Genomic DNA, 14844 nt, shown 5'->3' on the forward strand with positions numbered 1-14844 from the left:
TGAGAGTCACTCATGAATTATTCTGACACATCTCTTTTCTAGTTCAGGGTTTGTAATAGACCAAACTTTCCTTTTCAGAGTTGGGACCAAGTGTTGCCTTCCTGCACGCGACCACTTTTAAAATACAAGGAGACCAACGATTTAAAACACACACACACACACACACGCACACACATCCCTATTTCTGAGAGATCATGTCCACATAAAAACAGTCTGCATGACAAAGCATCATTCTCAAACCACAGGAAGTTTGACATTTAGGAACAGAAGATAAAAGTGCTTAATTTTACTTTCCACTTTATTTATTACACAATTAGCCATTTAAAATCCATTTCAGCTTTGGAAATTAGAAAAAAGAAAACACAGCACAGTTGAAAACAAACCACATTGATCTTTAAACATTTCATCGACCGAAAAACTCAAGATAAACCATTTTTTTTCTTCAGGAGGGTAAGAGCTCTACAGTAAGATATAAGATGACAGATGTAACCTAAATAGATGTGCATGACAAAGAGATGGATTTTTACTTATGTATTTGAGAAATATACAACTTTAATAATGCTGGGGATGTGTTCAGAACTGGTAGCAGAGGTAGGTCAGAGATCTATGCTTTTTAATATCAACTTCCTCTGGAGTAAGGATTTTATCACATTAATAGCTAAATCATACTGATCGTAAAATAGCTGAAATGAGGCAATTAGTATGGCCTATGACAGCCATGAAGAATGAAACATTTGAGGTTTTCAGTGCAAGCCAGATGGATATCTTCAATATACTTCTTATTATCTGCTTGTGGTAATAAGTTCAATTAAACTGAATCAGTACAACACAAGTCTCTTTGAATTGCCGGAAAAGAAATTAATTATGTGCTTCACATTTAATGAAGCCAAAGAGTCATATTCTGTCTGCCTTTTTTGTTTGTTTTGTTTATCTTGATTGGTAAGTATTCATTAGGAAATAAATTATTTCATTCATTCTACAGTAGAGTTTTTTCCTTAAAAGAAAGTATTTGGATTAAATGGGTTAAATATCACTAGTAATAAGGTTTTATCTATGCTACAATATCTGGGAGAGAAGTAGAAAATCAAATCTAGTGTTTCTATGATTTTGACTGCAATGTCTAACCATGTAGAAAAATTCTGACCTGAGGTTTTCTTTTTAATTTGAGATTATTATACATACAAAAATACAAAATTGTTTTTACCAACACTCATATTCCTACTTCTAGAATTAACAGTCTTTAACATTTTTTTCATAGACCTCCAGCTTTTTCCCCACTGAAGATAAATTAAAAATTTACCCAATTAAAATATTACCAGTACAGCTAAAGTTTTTTCACTTAATCTTGCTCCAGACCCCTCCCTCAAAAATACTATCATGAGTTAGTCCTTATGTTGAACATGTATTTTTACATTTAAAAATTACATGGTATTATTTTCTATTACTAATTTTATATTAAATGATATTACATGCATTATACGATATAATAACCTATGTATTATTCTTTAATTTGTGTATTTTTTTGTCACTACCAACAACATGATGAAAATCTGTCAACTCTACCTCAGAACAAGTATAATTTCCCCTAAATACTCAGAAATGGAATTGTTGGGACATGGAGATTGCGCTTTTTCAATTTACTTACTCTTGACAGTGTCTATTCCAATTGGCACTCTTACTCATAGTGTAGCGAGTACCATTTTCCTCAGATTGTCACCAACAAAAGGTTTTGTTGGATGTTTATTTTATTTTTATTTTTATTTATTTATATTTTTGAGGAAGATTAGCCCTGAGCTGACATTTGCTGCCAATCCTCCTCTTTTTGCTGAGGAAGCCTGGCCCTGAGCTAACATCCATGCCCATCTTCCTTTACTTTATATATGGGACGCCTACCACAGCACGGCTTGCTAAGCAGTGCCATGTCTGCACCCGGGATCCAAACTGGCGAACCCCAGGCCACTGAAGCAGAATGTGCAAACTTAACTGCTCGCCACCAGGCTGGCCCCAGATGTTTATTTTTTTTCTTTTCCTTTTTTTTGGTGAGGAATATTGGCCCTGAGCTAACATCTGTGCCAATCCTCCTTTACTTTCTATGTGGGATGCCACCACAGCATGGCTTGATGAGTGGTGTGTAGGTCTGCGCCCAGGATCCAAACCTGTGAACCCTGGGTTGCCAAAGCAGAGCATGTGAACTCAACTACTATGCCACCAGGCCAGCCCCTAGATGTTTATCTTTTGTCAATCTTATATGTTCAAAAATCGTATCACATTGGTGCTTAAATTTGCATTTCCTTGATTACTAGTGAAGCTAATAATTTTTCAAAAGCTTGTTGGGCCACAGTGTGTCTTTTATACCAAAAGCAAGAATGTGAAGCCTGCCTTCGTCATGGAGGCCTTCCTATGAAGGGGCAGAATTGGAATAGAGAAATACAATAGTTAAGGAATTACGTCTTCCCTCTAGACCAAAGATGGAGAAATGATGGGCAGAATAGAGTCAGGGTAGACTGTTAGGGTATGCAATCTCAATAAACTTAAATTTCAACATTACAAATGGTGAGAACCTCTTTTACAAAGAGAATTGGACAAAAGGGGAATCATTCTATCCATGATTGATATCGCTAAAGGCACACTATTTGCTAAATCTATGTGGTCCTCATTAGGCCTCACAAGAATGTCTGGGGTAATAATTACGCTGTTTCAAGATCTTGGCTTCATGTCTCGGTACAAAGAGATTTCCAGGTTATGTCATGGTCTGTGAATATAGGAATTACCTATCCTTCCCTCAGGATTCTCCTATCTTAGCTGTTGCAAACTCCAGTGTGGCAGGTCTTCTCAGATCTAACGGGATCTAGTATCGAAATGTTCTGGTCACTGTCCTTCTACCAAGAGACCTATCATAGTCAGCATTTAGTATTTCTAACAACTAACTTTTCCTTCCTACTCTAGATGCCTTGGTCAGAGTTTGTGTTAATCCTATTAGAAATACCCTTAATTATCGCCTAGAAATAATTGGTTCCAGTGGAAGACATCTAATTAGGTTGAAGTGCATTCTGTTATAAGGGCCCAATGTTAAAAGCTTTTGTTGTGGGTTAGCAGCCAGACGTCACTGCTGGTTACTGATTTCTGATTGATCCCTAGTCAAATATGGATAAAGCCTTGAATAATTTTACATAGAAGATGTGGGCTGCTTCAAATTCATTTCCAAAAAAGGTTCCAATTGAAAAGACATGACATTATTGTGTTGGTCATGCTCAGCATGGAAAAGTTGATGTTTCTCACTATCCTACAGTTAAAAGAGAAGAAGAATTTTCTATAGTGCACTGTAGTAATGCTGTAGACACTCTTTGGTGTTGGTAAGAAAATTTCCTTTCTGTCTGTTATATATATGTGTTGATAGCATCTTTTCTTCTAAACATAAACAAACTCTTGATGAGATGGACAATGAGCCCTAATTCTGGCAATAAAGGAATCAATTAAATGTTCAGTAAGCCACAAGGAGAATCTTCACTTTACAGGGACGGAGAACAAGAACACAAAGTAATTTCATGTTAGGAGTATACGTGGTGTTAGTTAAATTGTACTGAGAGTCTTTTTTCTATCAAACATAGTTAAAGTACAAATTATTTTTTATTATTATAAAAGTAATTCTGTGCACTGAATAAAAAATTTTAAACAAACAGAAGAACAAAAAGAAATCTTTTCAAATCCAGATGAAATGAGGGTAAAATTTGTATATAGGGCAACTTCAAAAGAAAAAATATATATATATTAGGAGAAGAACAGCCAGCAGCCTGAGAGGTGTGTAAGCTTAATGTGGAACAGTGCAACTGATTTAGGCTAGTGACAGTGGGAAGTTCAGGACTTGATTAGTGTCTTGAAAAACCTCAGTTGATGTATTTTGTGCTTTAGGATTTTCCCTGGCCTGACAGTCTGGTTCCAGCAGTGTGAGGCCTCTTCAAATCCTGAAGAATCAAACTGAATACTCTGTTCCAGTGTCTGCCGAGTTATTTTTCTCTTCTCTCTCAATCAATGAGCTGATCGCCTCCCCTCTGGATTTTCCACTTATATCCAAGTAGTGGGGTCAACCCTTTCGATGCTGGGGTGAGGCTAAGGTCCTGGGAAAGAAATTCTCCTACCAAGACCAGCTTGTAATCACACTGAGGGAGTCTGACATCAAGGGGATGTGAACATTTCCAGCATGCAAGATCAGCATGAGGTGCAGTAAAAGTTGTGTATAACCTGGCTAGGCTATATCTTGGACCAAATTGTGAGGATCTGTCTTGGGAAGGAAAATAGTTATCAGAAGAAGGGATCAGTAAGGCCTTTTCTGTAAAAATTTGAATAATAAATATTTTAGGCTTTGCTAGCGAAGAAGCAAAATTAAGAATAGTATGTAGGTACTTATATTTTATATGGTCTCTGAAGTGACTACTTAACTCTTCCGTTGTCACACAAAAACAACCATAGTCAATATGTAAACAAGTGACATCTGTTTGCATTAAAACTTCATTTATGGACATTGAAATATTAATTTCATAAAATTTTCACACCTGAAAATATTATTATTATTTTGATTTTTTTCAACCAATTAAATATGTGAAAATCATTCTTAGCTCCTGAGCTATACAAAAATAGGCAACTGGCTGGATTTCACTCACGGGCCATAATTTGCCGTCTCCTAAAAATGCAATGTTCTCAAACTTTGATGTGTATGAGGATCAAGTAGGGTGTTAATTAAAAATATAGTTTTTTTAGTCCTCCTCCCTAGAGATTTAGATTTATTAAGTTAGGGGTGAGGCACCAGGAATCAGCATTTCTATTAAGTATGCTACTAAACTTTCACTTGCTAGGTGGCATGTACAAAGTTCTTTGATGTAGGACAGGGTTTCTCAAAGTATGGACTGGAACCGCCAGCCACAGAGTTCCTCAAGGTCACTTTGGATGTAGTTCAGCAAGAGAAGTATGGTAATAGCATCCATAGCTTAAAGCCCTGCATTTCATTTTGAGCCCTGGAGGTGATCAATGGGAGCTGGGGTTGCTATTACTATAGTTATCTTGCTGAACTGCATCCAAGGCAAATACTCTAAGTTACTCTTCTCTAGGACTTCTACTTAAAAATATCTGTCATATGAAACCTGTGCAGACAGACACTGTGTCATGCAAAACTGCAGGCTTTTAACTCTGCTATTAAAAAATAAATTTGTAAGTACAACATTGCATGTAAATATAGCCTGCCTTCCATATACTTGTTAAAGATGTTGACAAAATGATGTCACTAAAGCACGTCTTTGTCTAAAGGTCAAATATTATGCTTTCTGTAGGATTCAGGAGTCTGACTTCAGAACTCTTCTTGCTTAAAATTAAATCGCAAATCCCAAATATACTATAACTAGCTTAAAAAATTAAAAAAGTAAAATTTAGAAATTCAGATGATGGGATGATAATCAAGAACCCCCCTGGGCACCTGTCAGAATTCTGCAGTTTGGGAAGCCTGCTCATGCATAATCTGAATATTTCGCCATTTTATGGTTGCTTGCCAGCGAAACCTCCTGTACCTGGGGTAGTGGATTTCTTTCCTCCTTCTCCTCCTCTACTTATTGACCCTGTTTGACACTGTGTTCCACTTGTCTCCAAGACTGGGGGGCAGGGGGAGGAAGAGAATTGGATTTTAAAAGTGTTGTTAATGATAGAATTACTGTAAAAAGCTTAGAGAAGATGTGTTTTGATGTCTGACCTTCACGGCGTTTTAATCCCAGACATATGACGAGATCAAAACGAACACAAGCACATTTTAAGGTTAGAGAACACCTTCTTTGATAAATTAGCCCCTTTGTAGATCTCAAAATTGAATTAAAATACAGCACTTACTCATATTTCGGGCTAAACTGTTACATTTGCATTAAAGGTGCACGGCTCAAGCATTTTGATGTGCGATTCAGTACTTGGCACAGTTCACGTGGAGTTCAGAATGGTTTTCTCTGCCTTCGCCGTGCTTTATGGTGCAGATTTTTAAATTGTATTTCTCAGTTTATGTTAATATCCCTCTCAGAGACCTGGCAGTGTGAAGGCCCCTCTGCACAGACACGTCCTTCCCATTAATGCTAATGGGAGTCAGAACCAAGCACTGGGAGATGAATGTTCACTCAAATATCTTCTGACCTTACCCAAAGTAATAGGATTGTTAACTTCTGTGAACATATTGACCAGATAAAGCTCATCTCTCTCTTTTTTCACCCACCTCGTCTCGAAGAATGATATGAGACTCAGAGGACTTCTGTGGAGAAACTGACTGCAGTCGAGTACCTGGCAATCGGGCGGGGACCCTCACCCCTGCACATCTCTGCCTTCCTCCTTTCACAGGCCGCCAGGCTCTTCCTGCCCCAGTCCTTCTCCTTCTCCCATCTATTAGGAAATTGCAGGTTTTAAAGTGTTCCCTATGCCTTAGCGAAACACATGGCCAGCACAGGCACCATACACTGATGCTGTCACATGCCCCTCCAAGTCCTTTCCAAAACTTTCCTAAAAATTGCCATTAAATCGTGTTTCCCAATCTTCACATACCATCTTCACGATTTTTTACATATTCTCTCATAACAATGTCTATTTAATACTTTATACTGACTCACTTCTTTACTTAAATATATTTTGAAAGGAGATTTTTTATCTTTACCATTAATGGAAAACTACTGTTCTGATACACATTGAAAGTAACTAATAATTATTAAAATAAAAAAACCAGATTAACTATGAACTGCCTAAAACTATTATACCATACTTGGGAAATCACAGTTTACATTTTACTAGAAGGCAAGAAATAAAAGTATTTAGTTCTTAAAAAAGGTAGAGGTTACTATTTCAACAACATTTATATCCACCCTAAAAATGAGGTGACCATGGCATATTTCATCAGTGGTATATCTGTAAGCTTTGCACCATGATTCGGTACAAGGTGAGTCCAGGGAGCTGCATGGATAGTTGGGAATGGCTTTGTCCTGGGGCTGGATGTCCTGCTGAGATATGAACTCTGATGAGAATCAGAGGACTTTCCTTTCTGCCAACTGTCTTGAGAACCAAGGAAGTCAAGGCTTATGAGAAGGATGATAATCAAATACAGGACGTAACTTGTTCCTATGTGAAAATACCCCACTTTCAACAATATAGAAGAGCACACATATGGTTTCTATGTTTAAATGTTTATAATCTTTCACACTCTCAGTCATTTCTTTGTGGCAGGCTCACTTCTCTTTGCTAATTATTCTAATAGGTTGGGGGTGGAAACTTCATAAGTGTTTATTTCAATAAGATTTTGAATGTACATATAGCCGTTTTATTAAAATACAAACAACAGCAACAAAACAACTACTAATACTTCTTAAGTACCCAGCACCATGTTAAGCACTTAACAGATTATCGTAGCCACAAAACAACCTTATGAAGTCACACTGCTATTATACCCACACAGGTTAATTACCTTGCCCAAGGTCACAGAGCTGGTAAGAGGGAGAAATGAAATGCAAAGCCAGATCTTCCCGACTCTAACCCCTGCCCTTTAATCACTACTTAAGACAGCTGCCTACTATTCTCTTGTATGTCCATAACCAGCAAATAATCTCTAACAGGTCCCAGCTCTGCAACTAACCAGCTCTGAAACCTTGGGATCCCTCCTGGTCCTAGTTGATCACTAAGTTTCCTTTCATAGCTGAGATAGCCATACGTTAGCAAGACCTCTAGCTGGAATTTTGTTTTATAAATATTATCCAACCTCTTTTTCCTTTGCCCTGAGAAACAAGGTGAACACATAGTCAGTCATACGCCTGTGCTATTGCTCTGAGTGAATAATTAATAGACTGAAATAGCTGAAGTCAATCTAAATACAGATTTACTTACGACTCTTGGACTTGGAATTTTCTATCTGCATAGACAAGTATGTTTATGATAAAAAGGCTTCCCTAAACGGTAGTCTTTTTCCAATTTTCAGTGGCCCCCAAATATGTAATTAGGTTCTTTTTAGCCTTCTTTAAAATAAAGTTGAGGCAAATATTCTTTTTGGATATTTTTATTTGTCTTGGATTATCTTACTTCACAGAGGGAGCTACAAATGGGCAAGAAGGAAATAATATGATATAACCCATCCATATTCATTATGGAGAAACAGGAAAAATGAGTAAAAAGATTTCCTGATGAGTAGAAAGAACCCAGCAGAATGCAGAATCAGGATCTCTGGGTTCACATCCTTCTTCTGCTACTAGTGACCTTGAGAAAGTCACCACCTGAGTCTTATCTCTTCAGTCAGATCATTGCCAAGATCCTTTCAACTTAAAAAATCTATGACTCAGCAAGATATAAAGTGATAGAAATGCAAATGAATGTAAATTAAAATCTCATCCTTCACAATTACTTTCACACTATCCCACCAACCTGGTGTTGAAATAGACTCACATCATGTGCTGTGCTAAGAGCATCAAGGACTTTCTGTCATAAACTATAAAGCACCCAGTCTAAGGTATGTGGAAAATTTTATTTCCTTAAAACCGACAGGGTTGGCTGGGTGACTAAAGCAAAGCACAGAGGAGATCAAAGCCCTTTATTAGTATAATAATCCGTATCCATATCTCTGAATAACCAGGGCAGCTCTTTTAAAAATCGCCAATGTCATTGTTTAAACAATGTTTGCTAAAAATAGTATTTGAGTCATGGGTTTTTAATTTGCTAGCACAGTGTTCCTAGACATGAATTTCAAATCTATAGAGACTTGAAAGAAATTTAATTAAAGGATGGAAGATAACATTAGTTACATACTATAATAGATACAATGGCTGTAATTCTCAAAATTGTATTGGATGATTCTGAAATAAGATAGCCTTTCAATCACATTCATTACCAGCAGTTCTCTAAGAATTATTAATCATATCATGTTTGCTATGATGAATTAATTTAGTAACAGTGATATCTGTACATATTAATATGAATGATGCCACATCTATAGATTACATTATTAGAAATGAGGACACAAATATTAATGCATGTGTTCTCTGGGTTAGTCATTACCTTTTACTACCAAGTTTCCAGTACTGCTAGCAGTTCCAAAATGGTTAGTGGCTATACAGGTATAACTCCCAGCATCTGATTTTGTCACATTGACGATTCTGAGACTTCCATCTTCAGAAATGCTAATTCTGAAATCAAAGCAAATAAACCAAAAATGGTAAGTTTGTCTCATACGACTAATTGGAAATGATTTCTGTCATTCTGTCATCGTTCAAACTATAAATCATGGCTACAAAATTTGACAGCCTCGTCTTTATTTAGCATATTTGTCTACATACACATAAATACAATTAGGACGTGTGACTTATTTAGTACTTTTAATACCTTTCTTGCTAAAATGGTCTCAACATTCTGTTGGAACAGCTATTAGAAATATTAGATATGTTGTAACCATTCTGTCTCTTCGGCAGCTCTAAGCACCTTATGCAAAGAGAAGGCTTATTGTAGATAACCATTAGTCTTAAAACTGCTAATAAAGAATAGAAAAATACTCCCTTGATTGGCCCCTTTATGCATTTTCATTGAAAGTATTTTCTTCCAGATGAGAGGCTTAACTTAAATGAAGTATTATTAGGCATATTTATTTCTTAAATATGTCACACAATACATTTTTAATGAGATGCAAGATTTGAACTTAAAAAATTAAAATATTCCACTACATGGTATGACTTTGGCAGAATAGCAAATGCAGATGGCACATCTCAGGCCCCAAAATTAGGGACAAATATCTATTAGCTAGTGGGAAGGTAACACTTTCCCTGACAGACACAAAAGCTGGACCAGGAATGATTCTAGAGAACCCTGTTGTCAACACGACTACAGCAGAGGAGGAAGACGCAAAGATGAATAAGATATACAGCCATAAAAATTGTACACAGATAGTTCATTCAGGTAAATGTCTGTTCAGCCTCTACTATCTGTTTCAAATATACCCACTTCTTTGCATTTCTTCTGCTGTCTTGTTCTCACCCAGCCTATCAAATGATCTGCCTCCTAAATGATCTGCCTATTCCTACTCTTGTCCCTCAATGCATTCTTCAGTGAGTGGCCAGATGATATTTTAAAATATAAATCAGATTACATCACTTGCCAGGCTTGAAAATCCTATGTTGGCTTCCCATTGCACTCAGAATAAATTCCTTTCTAGAACCTAAAGGTCTAATGGCTCTGGCCTTCGCCTCTCTCTGGCCTACTTTATTTCATTCTAATCTTTCTATCCTTCAATGAACTGTAGTCACACTGGTCTTCTGCAAGTTCCTAGAATATCTGAAACCCTTTCCCATCTCAGGAGCTTCCTATTTGCTGTTCTGCCTGCCTTGACATCAGGACATAGCTGACACCTTCTCACTCTCTCAGGACTTCAACTTAGAGGTTGCTTTTACTTATAGACCTTTCCTGACTCACATTTCTAAAGTGGACTTCCCTGTCATTCTCTTTTCTTGCAGCCACTTTATTTCTTCTCATTAAACACAATCTAGAAGTTTTGTTTGCTGTTAACTGTCTTATCACATGGAATATTAGCTTCATTGAGGGCAGGGACTGTGTTTGTACTAGGACTCAATCTCTGGGATCTAGTACATAGGATGACATGTAGTAGATGTCCTGTAAGTATCTGTTAAGTGACTGAGTGAATAAGTAAATAAATAAATAAATATTCTAAGAGAAAAATCAATAATGTGTTATAGGAATTCAGAGTGACTGAGCCACTAGGCACTAGCATTTGTCTCAACAGAGTCCTTTACAAATATTTTAAATAAGGAGTGTAGAATGAGCACAGATTCACTTAATAGAACTTTTGGCTAAGCATTTTAAAACTACAGGTCAAATCTTAAATACAATGGGTTGCAAATGCTGTATATACTTTTTGTGAAGGCTCTAGGGATGGAGAAGCTGTAGACTTCCTGATGACCCTATCCTAGGTTCTATGATTTAGGCTGATGAGAAGATATGAAGATGTAAGAACGCTACAAATGATTTTGCAGTCAGAAGGATGGGAGTTCAAATTCCAGTTCAGTGAGCTCTAGCAATGTGACAGGAGGCAACTTGCTTAACTTTCTATGTTTTAGCTTCCTCATCTATAAAATGGAGCTAACAATACCAATCTGACAGGTTGATAGTAAGAACTAGGTGAGATAGGTTCAGTGAGATTTCTGGTACATTTCCTGGTATTTATTAGGTAGTGATTCTCTCTCAACTTTAAAACTATGTCCTCTTATTTAATCATTTGTACATATGGGGAAAATTGGACAGTGTTCGCTTAACATAATTTCTCTTAATATAGCAATTAAATCAGCCTGCTTTTTGCACTCCAAATTTCTAATAACCTGAAGCCAATACACAAACTAACTTATCATCCCAAATCAGTGTATAAGGTACAGGCAAGGAGGCCCTTTGTTCATTCACACCACAGATAGACACATAACAACTGCTGAGTAAATACCATATGACACCCCATTAGCCAAAGAGCAGATGTACTGACAAAAATAGAGTGGTGATCAAATCCTAATTACCTCAATAATCACAAAAATAGCTTTAAAGAAGTTAATCATATTCCTATTTATAAAACAATGCACTTGAAATTGTGAATTGTTGGCATATGTGAACTCAATAAGGAAGGTGACATTTGTGTTTTGAATATGGAGTCATCTTCCATGAGGTAACATAGGCCTGGGGCATTTTAAACACTCTGAGAGGTAAGCTGACTCTTTCATAGCACAAAGGCCTATTAATAATTTATACCATTTAAAGTGGTATTGTAATTCCCCAGACGTAAAGCCATCACCTGTATCTCACTGTATTATGCCAAAGGATATGAATAAAGAAACAAAGAATTTGTCATCAGATGACTTGGGTCCTAGCCTTGACCCTGATACTTACTAAGTATCTGACTTGGTCAAATTACTTATGCTCTAAGACAGGGTTTCTCAATCTTGGTACTATTGACTTTGGACCAGATAATTCTTTGTCCTTGGGAGGATATTTAGCAGCATCCTGTCCCCTACCCACCGAACTCCAGTAACTCTGTCCCTCCTCCCAAGTTCTAACAATCAAAAATGTCTCCAAATATTGTCAAATGTTCCCTGGGGGCAAAAATCACCTGCAGTTGAGAGCTACTGGTCTATGTCAGTTTTTATTTTTTTAATCTTGGGGGATATTATGACGATTATCTTCTATAATGAGATAACATACGTGAAAAGTTCTATTAACTGTAAAGTGCTGTACAAATGTCTTTCCCAGCATCATTTCCATCCCTGCATCCCTAATTTTGGTATTTCCATTGCACAAAAGGCACCAAACATGTTGTTGCTACTCCAGCTGTGGGTCCCAGCTAGCTTTTCACCATCTCTCACAAAAGTCTCTTTGCCCTTTATCTTCAAAGCTTCCCTGTCCAATTTCCTATGGGCCTTGTGAAATGACAAGTTCATTTTGTCAACTACTGTATTATTCATTTCTAAGATTTCAGTGCCTGACATTGGTTTAGTGTTCTAATCCTCCTATGGTTATTCACAAAGAGGTAAGTAAAAGAGCTAAGCCTCCAATGCTAGAATTTCAGGTAATGGAGAAGGTCAGTAAGGGAGATAATTTGTACAGGGGACACTTTTTAGTAGCAGTCATTAAATCATATCCTATTGCTGTGACTACTTATTCTTCCTAGGTATAATACAAATATGGGTGTAATATGAAGTTGGGGGAACTGTTTGTGAAATTCAACCACTTTTTTATCCAAGGAATATAGCGTAGTGATTAAAAACATAAACTCTAGAACTAAACTGTTTAGGCTCAAATCAGTCTTGTGCCACTTATAAGCTACGTGACTCTGGGTAAGTTAATGTCTCTGTACCTAAATTTGTTTGAGATAATGGAATAATAAAAGTAACTATATCTCATAGGGTGTTGTAAAGCTATGCAGTGTTCACAGCAGTGCCTGGCATGTAATGTGCACCATGTAAGTTCTATTAGGACCTGGCAGGGCGGCACAGTGGTTACGTTCGCACGTTCTGCTTCAGCCACCCAGGGTTCACTGGTTTGGATCCCGGGTGCAGACATGGCACCACTTGGCAAGCCATGCTGTGGTAGGCATCCTACGTTTAAAGGAGAGGAAGATGGGCATGGAGGTTAGCTCAGGGCCAGTCTTCCTCAGCAAAAAGAGGAGGATTGGCGGCAGATGTTAGCTCAGGGCTAATCTTCCTCAAAAAAAAAAAAACAAGTTGTATTAACTAAAGCTCTGTACCCTCCTAGATCCACTGATTCAAACATTTATAACGGACTCTGTTAAGACTAAGATTACTACCAAGTAGCTCTGCCCCTCTGAAGTCCGACAACACATGATTATGAATAATGAAGCATATGGGTGACATCAAGTTGTTATAGATGGAGGATGAAAAATTGGACTCATTCATTCATAGATATCTATTAAACACCTCCTATATATCAGGCCTGTATAAATCAGGAGGACTTTAGATGATTATATATCTAGAAATAATGTGAATGTCTTATATACCATAATGCACACATTTCTATAAATGCATAGTAGAATGGGCATTACTTTTTCCAACGAGGAACCATCTGTAGTATAAAGATGGGCAGGGACCGAGGCCTGGCCAATCAGGAGACCCTATTCTCCTGTCTGCAGTGATTGGCTTATGGATAGGCATGACACCAAAACCAGGAGCTGTTTGAGGAAACAATCTCTTTTCGCTGAACTGTTAAATTTGGAAATCTAGAACTGTTCACAGTCATCTTGCCTGCCATAGAAAGCATGCGTTAAAGAAGCCAAGCAAAGAGAAACAGAGCCCGAGAGACAGAGAGAGAGAGGCAGAGACCTTATGGCATCCTTGAGTCCCTGTTTCTGTCCATGCCTGAAGCTAACAACTTCCCTTAGATGTTCCAGTTATATGAGCCAATAATTTAAGATATTGGATATTGGGTTTTAAGCTCTTACAACTGGATGAGTCCAATCGCTTAAAGAAATTACTGAACTTGTTCAGGAGATACTGGCAGTGAAAGTGGAGAGGAGGGAATAGATTCTGGAGATGACTCTGCGATGGCTAGCTCCACAGAACTTGTTGCTAGAAGACTGATTAACTCTATTACGGAGGAATAACCATGGATTTCTGAATATGAAAAAACTGACCTTATCTCTCTTCATATACAGCTGTATCATATACTTTTGTCTATATATTTCTGCAGATAAAGGCTAAGCACACAATGACCTGTTGCTTTTAATTTGTTACACAGGATTTTTATGAGTGAGGAATTAGCTATAAAGCTAGCATTTGGCCTTGGGGTGCTAATTTGGACTTACTCAAAGAACTTTTGAAATGCAACTCAACACTAATATTGATTGATTGATTGATTGATTTTTATTTTATTTTTTTTTGGGAAAATTAGCTAACTGCTACCCATCCTCCTCTTTTTGCTGAGGAAGACTGGCCCTGAGCTAACATCCATGCCCATCTTCCTCTACTTTATATGTGGGACGCCTACCACAGCATGGTGTGCCAAGCGGTGCCATGTCCGCACCCAGAATCCGAACTGCGAACCTGGGACCGCCGAAGTGGCACATGCGAACTTAACCACTGCACCACCGGGCCGGCCCCCAACACTAATATTTAGATACTTGCTTCCTTTCAGTTTGGTTCTTACACCAACTTAGAAAAAGAATTTTTAATATTTCAATATTCGTTGTTTCCCCTGAATCCAATCCAAAGGTAGTTTTATTTTCATGTTTGTTTCTTGACGAGATTTAAAAGTTTCTATTTCACTTTAGTTCCCCCACTTCAGACTATTGACTGA

General features: G+C 37.4%; 1 protein-coding gene across 10 annotated transcripts in view; it reads right to left on the bottom strand.

Moving 5' to 3' along the window:
• CNTN4 (contactin 4) overlaps window positions 1-14844 on the bottom strand; it is an 874155-nt gene that overhangs the window by 59983 nt on the left and 799328 nt on the right. For all 10 annotated transcript variants that reach the window (XM_023620062.2, XM_023620061.2, XM_070238574.1 and 7 more), the window contains one exon: window positions 9049-9176. In XM_023620062.2, coding sequence (XP_023475830.1) covers window positions 9049-9176 — 128 coding nt within the window. The remainder of the gene's footprint in view (window positions 1-9048; window positions 9177-14844) is intronic.

Source organism: Equus caballus, chromosome 16 (genome assembly GCF_041296265.1).
Source record: "Equus caballus isolate H_3958 breed thoroughbred chromosome 16, TB-T2T, whole genome shotgun sequence".
Classification (NCBI taxonomy): Eukaryota; Metazoa; Chordata; class Mammalia; order Perissodactyla; family Equidae; genus Equus; species Equus caballus.